Below are 16,138 nucleotides of genomic sequence, written 5' to 3' on the forward strand. Positions count from 1 at the left end.
CCCCTCCCCCCTCCCCCCCCTCTCCCTCCCCCCTCCCCCCCCTCTCCCTCCCCCCTCCCCCCCCTCTCCCCTCCCCCCCCCTCCCTCCCCCCGTCTCCCCTCCCCCCCCTCTCCCTCCCCCCTCCCCCCTCCCTCCCCCCTCCCTCCCCCTCCCCCCTCTCCCTCCCCCCTCCCCCCTCTCCCTCCCCCCTCCCCCCTCTCCCTCCCTCTCCTCTCCCTCCCTCTCCTCCCCCCCTCCCCCCCCTCTCCCCTCACCCCCTCCCCCCCTCCCCTCCCCTCCCCCCTCTCCCCTCCCCCTCCCCCCCTCCCCTCCCCCCTCACCCCTCCCCCCCTCCCCTCCCCCCTCCCCCCTCACCCCTCCCCCCTCCCTCCCCCCTCCCCCCCCTCCCTCACCCCTCCCCCCCCTCCCTCCCTCCCCTCCCTCCTCCCCCCCTCCCCCCCCACCCCCCCTCTCCCCCTCCCCCCCCACCCCCCCCTCTCCCCCTCCCCTCCCCCCCCTCTCCCCCTCCCCTCCCCCCCTCCCCCCCTCCCCCCCCTCTCCCCCTCCCCTCCCCCCCTCCCCCCCTCCCCCCCCTCTCCCCTCCCCTCCCCCCCTCCCCTCTCCCCCCTCTCCCCTCTCCCCCTCCCCCCTCTCCCCCTCCCCCCCTCCCCCCTCCCCCCCTCCCCCCCTCCCTCCTCCCCCCCTCCCCCTCTCCCTCCTCCCCCCCTCCCCCTCCTCCCCCCCTCCCTCCTCCCCCCCTCCCTCCTCCCCCCCTCCCCCCCTCCCTCCTCCCCCTCTCCCTCCTCCCCCCCTCCCCCTCTCCCTCCTCCCCCCCACCCCCTCTCCCTCCTCCCCCTCTCCCTCCTCCCCCATCCCTCCTCCCCCTCCTCTCCCTCCTCTCCCCCTCTCCCTCTCCCTCTCCCTCCCCCTCCTCTCCCCCTCTCCCTCCTCCCCCCCTCCCCCTCTCCCCCTCCCTCCTCCCCCCCTCCCCCTCTCCCTCCTCCCCCCCTCCCTCCTCCCCCTCTCCCTCCTCCCCCTCTCCCTCCTCCCCCCCTCCCCCTCTCCCTCCTCCCCCCCCTCCCCCTCTCCCTCCTCCCCCCCTCCCCCTCTCCCTCCTCCCCCCCTCCCCCTCTCCCTCCTCCCCCCCTCCCCCTCTCCCTCCTCCCCCCCTCCCCCTCTCTCTCCTCCCCCCCTCCCCCCCTCCCCCTCTCTCTCCTCCCCCCCTCCCCCTCTCTCTCCTCCCCCCCTCCCCCTCTCTCTCCTCCCCCCCTCCCCCTCTCTCCTCTCCCCCTCCCTTCACCCCCCCACTACCTCCCCTCCCCCACTACCCACCAGAACACCTCCGATCGTGCTGCTCTCTCGCCGCCAGTAAATCACGTTCGCTCTTTCCAACTCTCGCGGGGTCTGGCACGGGCGGGTGCGCAGGCGTGTGGCGCCGTTGGTGAGGGGAGGGCGAGAGCGAGAGCGGAGCAACGGCTCCGGTGCTCCCGACTGTCGGTCGTCATGCGGGCTGTCCCCACCTGGATTGACCGGGTACACGACCGGGAGAAGGTGGAGCAATGGTGAGCAGAGTCGGCACCGTATCCGGATTACACACGCACTCCCCCGCAACCGTTGCTAAGTGGTTTCTAATGTAAACAGGCTTCAGGCGGAGCCCTGAGGAAGGACGGAGATGGGTGGAGGTTGGAGGGAGGGGGTGGAGGAGGGGGCTAGAAGGGAGATTTGAGGGGGTGGAGGGGCAGAGTGGGAGGGGGTGGGAGTAGGACTAGAGGGATGCGGGGTGGGGGATAGAGGGGAGGAGGAGGGGGTAGAAGGGAGGTGGGGTGGAGAGAGGAGGAGGTGGGGGTAGAGGGGAGGGAGTGATTGAGGGAGTGGAGGGAGGGGTGTACGGATTGGAGGAGGGTGGTGAGATGGGGTGATTAGAGGGAGGGAGAGGTATGCACATGGGGGGAGGGAATGTACACTGCGAGGGGGTGTACACACATGAGTGAGTACACAGTGGGGAGAGGAATAGGGGAGAAGGAAAACACGGGGTGAGGGAAGGGATGGGTGTTCAGGGCGAGATGGGAAGGAGTGTACACGGGGTAAATAGGAAGGAAGGAGTGTAAACGGGGAGGGGAGTATATGGAGAGAGGGACATCATGGGGGGAGAGAAGAGCAGTAAGGGCAGGTTAGAGGGCAGTACACGGGGGTGGTGAGAGTGCCACGAGAGTGGGGAGCACACGGTGGTGGGGGGGAGGAGGAGTGGGGAGCACACAGGATGGGGGTGTAAGGGGTAGAGGTGGGGAGATGGGGAGTATGGGGGGTCACGGAGGGAAGGGGTAGTAAATTGAATAGTGGGGAGATCAGAGTCAGATGGAGTACATGTGGGGGGAGATACAGAAGATCAAGAGACTATAAAAGGCCAGAGGGGAGTGCACCCTGCACACCCTTTTGTACCCCTGTGCTGGCACCTCAACAATTTCCAGGCTTGTCATGATGTCAAGCTGTTCCATTGCCTCCCCCTCCGTGCCTACTTCTACTCACCCCTAACCAATAACCCTTTCTTTTGTCTCCAACTCTCCTCTTCCTCATTGACACCCCCTTCTGGCCTTTTACACCCCCTTGACCTTTTCCATCTATTGTTGCCGAGAAGACATCAACCACCTTGACCTGCACTCCCTCACCCCGTCCAAACGCACAGCTCTCCACTGACTTCACATCAATCCCATGCTCGTCATCAAACCCGCTGAAAAGGGCAGTGCTTTTGTGAACTGTCAGATTGACCTCTGGCAGAGGCTAGACAGCAGCTCTCGGACACTTCCCTGTGTCGTCACCTCACTAATGAATATGAGGCCATTGTCTCCCAGGCCATCACAGATCTTGTCACATCAGGAAATCTTCTCTCCATGGTTTCCAATCTGATAGTGCCCCTCTCTATCTCTTACTGATGATCCACAAACAGTACTGTCCTGGTAGACACATTATTTCTTCCTGCTCTAGCCCCACTGAACTTATTTCTTCATAGCTTGACAATATCCTGTCTCCCCTTGTCCGGTCCTTCTTACCCTGCACCAGAAGTTTGACAACTTCTAATTCCCTGGTCCCTACTGCCTCATCTTCAGCATGGACATCCAATCTTTATACATCTCTATCCCTCATCAGGAAGGTCTTGGGGCTCTATGCTTCCTTCTGGAACAAAGATCCAACAGCTCCCCTCCACTAAGACTCTCATCCACCTGGCAGAACTTGTTCTTACCCTGAACAATTTCTCTTTTGATTTCTCTTGCTTTCTACAAATCAAAGGTGTACCTATGGACACTCACTTGGGTCCTAGCTACGTTTGTCTTTTCATTGACTACATGGAACAGCCCTTGTTCCAAATCTACCTTGGCAACATCCCCCAACACTTTCTCCACTACATGGATGACCACTTTGGTGCTGCTTCTTGTCAAGTGTGGAACTTGTCAAGCTTCAACCTTACCCTCAAATTCACCTTTTTACACCTCCCATTTTTGGATCATTCTGTCTCCATCTCAAGAGACAAATATCTTCTGACATTCACTAAAACACACTGACTCCCACAACTATTTTGACTGCACCTCCTCCCACTAAGTCTCTTGTAAGGACACTTTTTCTCAGCTTCTCTCTATTTGCCACATCTGTTTTCTGTTGAGGCTTTTTGCTCCAGGATATCTGAAATGTCCCATTTTTTCAAGAAATGTGGCTTCCCCTCTGCTGCGGTTGATGGAGCCCTAACTTGCATTTCCTCCATTACCTGGACTTCTGTCCTCACCCTCCAACCAGAGAGCACAGAGATAAGAGTTCCCTTGGTCCTCTTTCACCCTATGCATCCAGCACATCAGCCTTTGTCACTTCCCTCAGCTGCACCAGGATCCCACCACCAGTCACGTCTTCCCCTCTTTCCCAATGGACCACCATCTGTGACTCCCCAGTTCATTCATCCTTCCCTGGCCCCGGCACTTCCCTTGCAACCACAGGAGGTGCAACACTTTTCCCTCCACCTCCTTCCTCATCACCATCCAGACACCCAAACAGCCCTTCCAAGTGGGACAAAAATTCAGATGCACCTCCTCAAACCCCATCTACTGCATTTGGTCTCTACAGCCAAGCGTAGACAAGGTGAGTGTTTTGCGGAACACCTACGCTCTGTCTGCAATGGCCATCCCGACCTCCCAGTTGCATATCGTTGCATGCCATTTCACCTCCCCTTCCCATTCCCACATCTGGCTCCCCACCATTCCGCCTCCCCTAGCACCATTGACGTACACTGCCCCCCTTCCTGAAGTCAATGACTAGCTCTTTTGTTTTGCTGATGTTGAGGGAAAGGTTGTTGTCATGACACTATGTCACTAAACTCTCTATCTCCATCTGCATACCTGTAGATGGAGTTAGAACAGAATCTGGCCATGCAGTCATGAGTATATAGGTAGAGGGCTTGAGGACGCAGCCTTGTGAGGCACCAGTGTTGAGAATAATCGTGCTGGATGTGTTGCTGCCTATCCTCACTGATTGCAGTCTGTTGGTCAGAAAGTCAAGAATCCAGTTGCAGAGGGAGGTTTTGAGTCCCAGGCCTCGTAGTTTGGTGACGAGTTTGCTTGGAATTATAGTATTGAAGGCTGGAGTACTGTAGTCAATAAACAATAGTCTAACATGGATGTCTGTACTGTCTAGATGCTCCAGTGATGAGTGTAGGGCCAGGGAGATGGCCTCCACTGCAGACCTGTTTCGGTGGTAGGTGAAGTGCAGTGGGTTGAGATTGTCTGGGAGGCTAGAGTAAATGCGTGCCATGACCAGCCTCTTGAAGCACCTCATGATGGTGGATGTCAGATTTCTTGTAAAGGTTAGGGTCACCTGATTTGAATGCAGCAGTCCTTGACTTCGGTAAGGAGTGGATCTCCCGGTTCATCCATGGTTTCAGGTTTGGGAACACCTGTATTGTCTTCTTTGGTACACAGTCCTCAACACACTTGCTGATAAAGTCTGTGAAGGGGTGTATCAACTTTGTATTGTGGATAATTAGTGCAGAATTATATCCCACTACAAACAGTAACTTTATGGCCTTGTACGTTCCAACTCTTTTATCAAAACTATCTAACCTGGGGCCATGTAAAGGGCGAAGTAATAGAATGGAAAATGATGGGGTGGCAAAGCATGGGATGGTTGTCACACTCCACCAAGGCAGCAGAATATACCAAAGTTTGGTGCTGAAAATGGATTGGCAGGCGGCATTAGTTTAATATACTAGGTAGAGAATAGGTGAGCTGAGAGGTAAGGTTTATACATTGGGGCAAAGGAATTGTGTTTGTGGGGGGGGAGAAGCGGGTTAGCAATACACTTGGGACAGGAACCTTTTTTTCTGGGTAGTCAACTAAATTTATCTGTATTCTGTTTTTGATCATTGATCAATCCATGAATTTTACTTTGCATTAATTCATTCCTAAATTAACAAAGAATGTTCTATTATATTTCCACAGTATTTATGATATAGCATTCAAACCAGATGGAACCCAGTTGATAGTAGCATCAGGAAACAGAGTTCTGGTACGTTTAGATATTTTGACATCTCACCTTTCACGTGCATACACCCCAGTAGATTTCATGTGACCCTTCTTCGTTGAGTTCTAATGGGAAGTCAGATTTTCATTGGTGTTTTGCCACACAGATCAAGGCAGTAGTAGAACTTCAAGGAATTGATTGTAGAAAAGAAAATCAAAAAATGAATTTCAAAAAAAACTGCAGATGCTGGGAATTGCAACAAAAACAGAAAATGCTGGAAAAACTCTGCAAGTCAGGCAGCATCTGCAATGGTCACAATCTTCTCTTCAGGGAAGAAAGAGATGCAAGTTAGTTTTCTATAGGGGAAAAGGGGTGTAGAATAAAGGTAGTGTCTGTGATAGAATGAGTCAAAATGGCTTTATGGGTACAGTTATCAGCATATGAAGCTTCTAGGTATAATAAGTTAATGGTACATTGGTGGGACCTGCACGGCAGATTAGGGGTGTGTGTGGGATACAAAAAAACTGAGTCAATATGATGTAAAATAGCAAAAATGAAAAATGTTGGAAAAACTCAGCAGGTGAGGTAGCATCTGTAGAAAGACAAACAGTTAATCTTTCAGATGAGGGACCCTTCAGACAGGAAAAGAGAGAAATAAGTTAGTCTGGGTAGCAGTGAAATATTGGTGAAACCAAGGGAATTTCTCTGATAGAGCGAACTTGTGGCAGATGAGATAAGATACTGTGGTTGTGTAAATTGGTGCTGATGTGGTTCTGCCATAGTGGGATGTATTCAGCAGGCCAGACTATACACAGAGAGGGAAAGAAAAAGGGATGGCAGGCAGAAATAGTTCTTGTCTAGATAGAAGGAAAGAGCATGTTATCTAAAGTTAGTGTTCAATATTGTCTGGAAGGCTGCACAGTAGCATAGCAGTTAGCGCGACGCTATTACAGCTCCAGCGATCGGGGTTCGATTCCCGTCGCTGTCTGTAAGGAATTTGTACATTCTCCCGTGTCTGCATGGGTTTCCTCCAGGTTCTCCGGTTTCTTCCCACATTGCAAAGACATACGGGTAGGTTAATTGGGTTTAAAATGGGCTGTGCGGACTAGTTGGGCTGGAAGGGCCTGTTACCACGCTGTAAATAAAACTAAAAAAAAATGCCTTAAGCTTACATTTAGTCTCTTTGTAAGAGTACAGGAGGCCACAAAACAGAGTGGGATGGTGTATTAAAACAGCATGCAACTGGAACCTCAGGGTCGTTCCTGTCACTTGGTGCAGGCACTCCACAAAATGATCACCTAATCTGCATTTGATTTCCCCAGTGTAGAGGAAGTCACATTGTGAACACCAAATGCACTACATTTGATTGGAACAAGTGCAAGTGAATCACTGTTTTACCCGGAAAGACTCTTTGGACCCCTGGATGGTGGGAAAGGAAGAGGTGAAAGGACAAGTGTTGCACTTCCTGAAGGTGCCATACGATGTGGCGTGTTAGGCTGGGATGGAAGAGCAGATAAGAGAGTTGCAAAGGGAGCAGCCCCTGTGAAATGCTGAAAGAGGAGGGGAATCTGTGTCTAGCGGTGGAATCTTGTTGGAGCTGGCAGAAATTAGAAAGGACACGTTTGATGTGGAGGCTGGTGGGGTTGAAGGTAAGGACCAGAGGAACTGGTATTGTGCAGAGGCATGGGACATAGATGAGATGCAGTCAAGGGCTCTGTCCATAATGGTAGAGGGGAAGCCATGGTTAAGAAGGACATTTCCGAGGCACCTGTGCCAAATGTCTCGTCATCAAAGATGGAGGAGTTAAGAGAATAGAATGGGATCCTTGCAGGAGGGAGGGTAGGAGGAAATAGCTGTTGGAGTCTATGGGCTAGTAGTGGATGTTGATATTTAGCCTATCCAGTGAGATGGAGCGGTCTAGAAATGGAGATGGGCCATTTGAAGGTGAGAGTAGGGTGGAAATTGGCTGCAAAAGTGATGAAATTTTCGAGCTCTGCATAAGCACAAGAAGCAACGCCAATGCAGTTGTCAATGGACTGGAGAAAGAGTTGAGGGATTTGGCCCAAGTTGGACTGAAACAAAGACTTCCATGTATCCCCAAAAAGACATGTGTTAACTTGAGCCCATACGAGTGCCTGCAGCTACAACATTGATCTGGAGAAAGTGAGTGAAGTTGAAAGAAAGTTGTTTAACGTGAGAACAAGTTCTGCAAATACATTTCCACCTTCTGAAATTAGCTTCGGCAGCACGGTAGCGTAGCGGTTAGTGCAACGCTATTACAGCGCCAGCGGTCGGCGTTCGATTCCCGTCGCCGTCTGTAAGGAGTTTGTGTGTTCTCCCGTGTTTGCATGGGTTTCCTCCGGGTGCTCCGGTTTCCTCCCACATTCTAAAGACGTACGGGTAGGTTAACTTGGGGTTTAAAATGGGCGGCGCGGACTCGTTGGGCCGGAAGGGTCTGTTACTATGCTGTAAATAAAATTTTTAAAAAAATTTAGAGGTGGGACCACAAGCATAACACATATGGAACCTGGAGGAATTCAAGGTCATATGAAGTACTGGTTGTGATGTCTTGCTCTGGCATGATTCAATTTTAGCAATCTAAATTATGGATAGAGATGACCAGTTCTGCTTTTGAGTTTGTTATTGAAAGCAATATGTGGAAAAGACTTACTCTTGCACTATTTTCTGTTTATACTGCCTGTAGTCTGGCTGGAGATGATCTGCTTCAGCGCTGTATTCAGTTTATACTTGAAGGTGCATATAATTAAATAGTTTTAGGTGATGCACAGAGTGCGACTTTAACAAATTACCAACTTTGCAATGCTAAATTTTGTTGTACAGAAGGAGGTGTTAGTTTGTGCCTCCATTGATGATGGTTTATGATAGTTCAGCCAAGTAACATTTACATTTTGTTTAGTGTCAGTATATTTTGGTAAAACTTAACTGGTTAAAAGAGGTGTAATATAAACTAACTTTTATTTGACAAGTTACTTTCTAGAACAAGTTAGTTATCAAAAAGCCTAAACTAATTGAATATATAAAACAAAATTTCATAAGGATGGCATGACAGGTGATGATCTCTAGAAACCGTATCTGGATTGGGTGTCTTTCTCTTGAGGAAAGTTGGTCTTTATTGCAATGGGGATGGAGTACAAGAATAAGGAAGACTCGCTGCAGTTCTATGTCATTTTGGTGAGACAACACTAGAAATATTAATCTTTCAAAAAAAAACTATACTTGCATTAGATTTATTCCTGAGATGATGTACAGAGTGTGGTTGGAAGTTGGAATTCACTGCCTGAAGATATGGTAGGGACAGATTCCATTGTAGGCTTTAAAAGGGAACTGGATAAATGAGGAAAAATTTGCAAGACTACAGAGAAGGGGCTGGTTTATGGAACTAAACAGTTGCTCTGTTAGAGAGTTGGCATGGACATGATATGCTAAATGGTTTCCTTGTGCTTGGTAACCATTGATTTTATGAACTATACAAAGTTCTGAAGGGCATGCAAACAGCCCTTTGAGCCTAGCAGTCTGTGCCAACTATCAAGTGCCCATTTATACTAATTCTATTTTATTCTCCCCACATTCCCATTAACTCCCAGATATCACCATGCACCTGCATATTAGGGGCAATTTACAATGGCCATTGACTTACCAAACCTCGCATCTTCAGGATATGAAAGAAAATTGGAGTACCCCGAACAAACCCATGCAGTCACAGGGAGAATGTGCAAACTCCACACACACAGCACCTGAGGGTGGGTTTGAACCTGGTTCACTGGAGCTATGAGGCAGCAGCTCTACTAACTGTATCACTGACAAGGTTGATGTTGCAGCAAGGTTACCCTGCTGTGAGAATATGATACTGGGGACAAAAAAAAGGTTGCTTTTTAATATTGATGTAAAAATGAATTTCTTCTCTTGGGGGTTGTAATTCTTTTGATATTGTCAATTTCAGAGAGGTTATTTTGCTAAGTACATTCAAGGTTCATTGATTTTTTGACTCCAGAGGTTTTGAGAGTTCTGAGGATTGGGTAGGAAGATGGGAGTTGAGGCCAAAGATCAGATCAGCCAGGATCTTACTGAATGGCATTGCAAGATCAAGTACTCAAATTTCTTGTATTCATGTGCATGCTACTGTATAGAGATGGTCTGATCTGTCACTATGTTCTACTTGTAGTTTCCAAGGTATGGATGGAGATCTTCTGGTCTTGCAACATTGAATTTATGCCATTGACAGTAAAGATCAAGAGAACAATGCTGGAAATGTAAAATATGCCATGTTCTGTTTTTAGGTATATGACACTTCTGATGGAACTCTCATTCAACCACTCAAAGGGCACCGAGACACAGTCTACTGTGTCGCCTATGCTAAAGATGGTAGGTGGCAAAGCTCATGTGCTTGAAGAATAGACTCATGGGTTAGATGAAAAGAAAGTATTTCTGGTGGTTGAGGGCTCTAGGATTGGGGGCATAGTCTAAAAGTTAACACCAGGTTTTCAGGAGTGGTTAGGAAACATTTTGAATGCAAAAAGTGATACAAGTTTGAGACACTCTTCCACAATATAATTCTTGCTAGGTCATTTTTTTTCTCTCTCCTCCCTCCCTCTCCCTACCCCTCCCCTCCATCTTTTGTGCCACCCACCTGTATCAGTGTCAATGACTTAAGAGTGTATAATTTTCTCCCAATTATCTCAACTTCATCAGCTTCACTTGGCATACATTCTATTACTGCTTGTCTCAGTCAGCAGTGCTGTCTATACAGAAAATGAGGTGAGGGCACATACATGGAAAGTAAATGTACAGAGTTTACCACCTGAAGTCTGCACTAAACCTCAGTGTGGTTTTCTTTTAGAATCGTAGAGTAATACAGCACGGAACCATAGAACCATAGACCATAGAACAATACAGTACAATACAGGCCCTTCGGCCCACCATGTTGTGCCGACCTTCAAACCACACCTAAGACTATCTAACCCCTTCCTCCCATATATCCCTCTATCTTAAATTCCTCCATATGCTTATCTAACAATCTCTTGAACTTGACCAATGTATCAGCCTCCACCACCACCCCAGGCAGCGCATTCTATGCACCAACCACTCTCTGGGTGAAAAACCTCCCCCTGATGTCTCCCTTGAACTTCCCACCCATTACCTTAAAGCCATGCCCTCTTGTATTGAGCATTGGTGCTCTGGGAAAGAGGTGCTAGCTGTCCACTCTATCTATTCCTCTTAATATTTTGTATACCTCTATCATGTCTCCCCTCATCCTCCTTCTCTCCAATGAGTAAAGCCCTAGCTCCTTTAGTCTCTCCTCATAATCCATACTCTCTAATCCAGGCAACATCCTGGTGAAATGGGCCCTTCGGCCCAACTGGTCCATGCTGACTAAGATTCCCATCTAAGCTAGTCCAATTTCCGCATGTTTTGCTCATATCCCTCTAAACCTTGCCTTTCCATGGACCTGTGCAAGTACCTTTTAAATGCTGTCAATGTACCTGCCTCAACCAGCTCATTCCATGTACTGACCACCCTCGGGTGAAAAAGTTGCCCCTCGGGTTCTTATTAAATCTCTCCCCTCTCACCTTAAACCTATGCCCTCTAGTTCTTGATTCCCCAGCCCTGGAAAAAAAAGGACTATATGCATTCACCCTATCTATACACCTCTGTAAGATCACCCCCTCATTCTTCTGTGCTCCAAAGTCCCAACCTGCTCAACCGCTCTCCATAACTCAGTCCTCGAGTCTCGACAACATCCTCATAAATCTCCTCCACACTCTTTCCAACTTAATGGCATTTTTCTTATTGCAGGGTGACCAAAATTCAACACAATATTCCAAATATCTTGTACAGATGCAACATAACATACCGACTTCTACACTCAGTGCCCTGACTGATGAAGGCCAGCGTGCCAAAAGCCTTCTTCATCACCCTGTCTACATGCAATGCAGCTTTCAGCGAACCATGTACTTGTACTCCTAAATGCTTCTGTTCTACAACACTCCACAGGGCCCTACTGTTCACTGTGGAAGTCCTACCCTCATCTGTCTTCCCAAGATGCAACACCTTGTACTTATCCAAATTAAACTCCATTTGCCATTCCTTGTCCACTTATCCAGCTAATCAAGATCCCTCTGTAAATCCTGATAACCATCTTCATTGTCTATGACACCACCTATTTTAGTTTCATCTACAAACTTACAATCCATGCCTTGTACATTCTTGTCCAAATCATTGATATAGATGACAAATAGCAATGGGCCTAGCACTGACCCTTGGGGAACACCACGAGTTACTGGCTTCCAGTCCAAGAAACAACCTTCCATCACCCTCTGCTTCCTACCATCTGTATCCAATTGGCTAGCACTCCCTGGATCCCATGTGATCTAACTTTCTGTAGCAGCCTACTATGTGGAACCTTATCAAAGGCCTTGCTGAAGTCCATGTAGACTATGCTTTGCCCTCATTGACCACCTTGGTTACTTCTTCAAAAACAACTCAATCAAACTCGTGAGGCATGATCTCCCACTCACAGAGCTGCACTGACTACTCCTAATCAAGCCCTGTCTTTCCAAATGCTTGTATATCTTATCCCTCAGAATCCCCTCTTAATAAGCTTTCTAGCACAGATGCTGCGTGTACTGATTGATAGTTCCCAGGTTTTTCTTTGCAGCCCTTCTTATATGAAGGCACAACATTAGCCACCTTCCAGTCTTCTGCAACTTCACCCGTCGCTAACGATGATGCAAGTATCTCAGCCAGAGCTCCTGCAATTTCTTCTCTAGCTTCCCACAGTGTTCTTGGAACACTATTAGTAACTTTTGTTTACCATATGTGAGTCCAAATAGTGAGGTGGCAGGGTATTCAACCATTTGGGATTTCAGTTTTCTAAAGATTCATGTAAATATACATTTTTTTTAGCTGGGATCCTGGTTGATGATCAACAGCTGGAGCTTAAACTAGTCTTTTTCTAACACATGGCCTGTGACCTCTTGTAATGTGCCAATGATTTCTCTAAGCAAAATTTTAATTCACTACAGATTGAACCACTTGGGTCCCCTGAACCTGAATTTGGCTTGCCATTTTTCTTTTCATTTCAAATTCCCATTCTGTTCTTCATTCTTCAGCCCTACCACCCAACTCCTCCACCACCACAGCCGCCCCAACTATCCTTTAATTTTTTTGTTGCTATGCAAGGGGTTAAACTTCTAGATTTGTACCTATATTGCTGAGGCAGTAGTGGCCAGGTGCACAATTGAAAGACTAATATTTTATGTCCTTTAGGGAATTTGATCAATGATAGCTCAGCCATTGCCACTGGTGACCAGACACATTGCCTATGATTTACATTAGTTTATTATTCAGCAGCTACTCTGAACCTTCAAATTTGAAACAATTTTATTAATTTATAGTTTTCCTCTTGAACTAATGAATTGATTATGGTTATACCAGGTAAGCGATTTGCATCAGGTTCCACTGACAAGAGTATTATTATCTGGACCTCCAAACTAGAAGGCATCTTGAAGTATACGTGAGTTGTCTTTATTGATGTCTTTTACACATAAGAATAACATTGTGGAACTCTTGGAAATATATCAAAATGAAGGCCAAATTCTAATTTAATTGTTAATATTATTAAATTAATTTCTGGGTCCTTGTTAAAACAGAAACTAAAATGAAAATCCTTCCCCAAATATTGTTAGCAATTGTGGGTAAGAAGAACAAGCTAGGGCAGAGAAAATGTCGATTATGAGGATGGGAGCTTGCTGCCAGCTCTTGTTGAAATATGTTACATTTCTCCTCTTGTATATTTCCTTGCCTGTAATTGACAAAATGTTATTATGGCTAAAAGGGAGCTGAGAAGTTTTTATGCAATTGCAGATTGGTTATTTTTCACGATGAGCAAGTGAACCAGTGGGGGTGATTTATTTTTTTCAGTTTCTGATCATTTCTGCAGTCACACTAACTCAGCTAAGAACCCTGTCGATAAGGCTTCAGATCCAATTTACAAAAAAACTCTGGTAATCTGGCACTCTTGGGACAACACACTCAAAATGCTGGAGGAGATCAGCAGATCAGGCAGCATCTCTGGATGGAACTGAACAGTTGATGTTTCAGGCTAAGACCCTTCTTCAGGACTGGAAAGAAAGAGGGCAGAAGCCAGAATAAAAGGTTAGGGATAGGGGAGGAACACAAGCTGATAAGTGAAGCCACGTGTCTTCCAGCTTTGTTTCCAGGCCTCTCAGTTTGGCCCCAACAAGGATCCCAGATACCTGTGTTCCATTTATCACCCACCAGCTTGTGCTCCTTATCTCTCCCCCCCCCCCCCCCCCCCCCCACTTATATTCTGACCTGCCCTCTTTCTTTCTAATCCTGATGAAAGGTCTTCGCCTGAAACATCAGTTGTTTATTTCCCTCCATAGATGCTGCTTGACCTGCTGCCTGCTGAGTTCTTCCAGAATTTGTGTGTGTTGCCCCAGATTTCCAGCACCTGCAGTCTCTCTTGTGGCACACTTGGGATTTGGATTGTAGGAAGAAAGTGCAGGAACTGGGGTCCCTGTGAGAGGAAAGGAGAAGTGGGAATCAGGACCCCAGTGATTTGGAATAGTGTGTGGGAACTGGGGCCCAGGGAGTTGGAGGAAGCACAGGAATGGGGGCCTGGTGAATTGGAAAGGAGGGTGGGAACCGGGGCTCCAGTGAGTCGGAAGGAAGGTGGGAATGGGGCACTAGCGAGGTGGAAGGGAGTGCAGGAACTGGGATCCCGGTGAATTTGGAAGGAGCATGGGAACCGGACCCTAGTGAGGGGAGGCGAGCGCAGAAACCGAGGCTCTGGAAGAGAGTATGGCAAACTACCTGGTGAAATATATGCCAAACCATAGGTATTTCAAAATGTTCCGATTGTGGATTGTTGGACTTCACTTGTGCCTTGCAAATCTGATATTATACGGGCATTAGGGAAATGTCAATATAGCTTGAAGTGAGAGTAAGTTCCTGTAGGAGGACAAGATTACACGAGAAATAGAAGCAGTAGGCTATTCAGCCCCTCACATCAACTCCGCCATTCCGTAAGGTCGTGGCTTATCTTTTACCTCAATGCCGCTTTCTTCCCCTTCTCCATATTCTTGATTTCTTTACTGTCTAAAAGTATATAAATCCTTGAATAGACTAGGCCTCACAGGCTCTTGAGTAGAGCAGTCCAAAGATTTGCCATCCCATGGATGAAGAATTATCTTCTCAGTATGTCTTGAATGGCCAACCCCTTATTTTGAGACCATGACCACTGGTGCTAGACACTTCAGGAATGAGTTACGTCAACATGGCATTTATTTTGCCAAGCCCTTTAAACATTTTATGCTTTTCAATGTGATGTTTTCATTCTTCTAAAGTTACTCCTAGAGTCGTACGGCGCATGAAGCTGGTCCTTTGACCCATTGAGTACCCACAGACCACTAAACACCCATTTAAACTAATCCCATTTTATTCTGCCCACAGGTCCATCAACATCCTCCAGATTCTATCACTCAAGTACATACTAAAGGCAATTTACAGCTTCCAATTTACATACCAACCTTGATGATGAATATGAACATGATAAGTCAAAGAGCCTATTTCTGTGCCATATAACTCTATGCTCCTCCAATGGATATTTAAACACGATGAAGCTGTGTGCCTTGCTTTTAACCAAAATTAATCCTTGCAGATCAAGGGAGGAGATAATTCTGGGCAAAAGTTAAGTGCATTTACAGTGCTACTTGTGGGCCAGAAGTGCTTCCTCTTCAGGCCAACAAGTAACCTGTTTCCTTGCTATCAGATTCTCCTCTCCTTCCATGGCTAAAACTAATCCAACTGTAGGCTGCCTGCTTGCTCCTTACCTGTGGTCACCTCCAGTCTTAGGTGATGAGGAGCTAGACTGTCAATCAGGCTGGGTTCTGGACCAGAAAACTGCTTGGGGAGGGGGAAGAAGATGTTCTTCATTGACATTAAAACTGCACAATGCAGGATAACCCTGGTTTTGGATTTTCTGGCCAAATCTCCATCTATCTCTCTACACTCACTAAACCTGCTCCTTTAAATATGGAGCCATTGTAAAAGCTTCCTCACCATATGTGTAAAGTAGGGTAAATGTGTAGAGGTGGTTACAGCAAAGAGAAATACTCTGGCTCTTCACTCTGCTCTGGACAACAGGAACTTGTACATCAGGCTGCTGTTCGCTGACTACAGCTGGGCATTCAACACAATCATCCCATCGAAACTCATCATTGAGCTTCAAGACCTGGGCCTCTGTACCTCCCTCTGCAACTGGATACTCAACTTCCTCATTGGCAAATCTCAAATTAGTGAGGATTGGACATCTCCTCCTTGCTGATTATTAACACAGGTGCACCTTAAGGCTGTGTGCTTAGCCCCCTGCTCTACCCTCTATACACACGTGACTGTGTGGCTAAGCACAGCCCCAATGCCACCTTCAGATTTGCCAATGACGCTACTGTTGTTGGATGAATCACTGGCAGTGAAGAGTCAGCTTACCGGAGCGAGATAGGATACCTGGTTGAGTGGTGCTGATAAAATAACCTCTTGCTTGAGGTCAGCAAAAGTGAGTAGCTAATTATTGACTTCAGGTAGGGGAAAGAGGGTTAACATGCGCCACTTTACACT

The 16,138-nt window shown here is 47.7% G+C and overlaps 1 protein-coding gene across 3 annotated transcripts in view; it reads left to right on the plus strand.

The window, feature by feature from the left end:
• Positions 1-1,352: 1,352 nt before the first annotated feature.
• Positions 1,353-16,138, plus strand: part of ift122 (intraflagellar transport 122 homolog (Chlamydomonas)) — a 163,510-nt gene continuing 148,724 nt past the window's right edge. Inside the window, exons 1-4 of one of the 3 annotated variants that reach the window (XM_052017942.1) lie at positions 1,353-1,542; positions 5,458-5,524; positions 9,778-9,862; positions 12,935-13,013. In XM_052017942.1, coding sequence (XP_051873902.1) covers positions 1,484-1,542; positions 5,458-5,524; positions 9,778-9,862; positions 12,935-13,013 — 290 coding nt within the window. In that variant the 5' untranslated portion in view covers positions 1,353-1,483. The remainder of the gene's footprint in view (positions 1,543-5,457; positions 5,525-9,777; positions 9,863-12,934; positions 13,014-16,138) is intronic. The other 2 variants (XM_052017940.1, XM_052017941.1) reach the window with 2 other exon arrangements.

The sequence above is a fragment of the Pristis pectinata genome, chromosome 6, assembly GCF_009764475.1.
Source record: "Pristis pectinata isolate sPriPec2 chromosome 6, sPriPec2.1.pri, whole genome shotgun sequence".
In the NCBI taxonomy this organism is placed as follows: Eukaryota; Metazoa; Chordata; class Chondrichthyes; order Rhinopristiformes; family Pristidae; genus Pristis; species Pristis pectinata.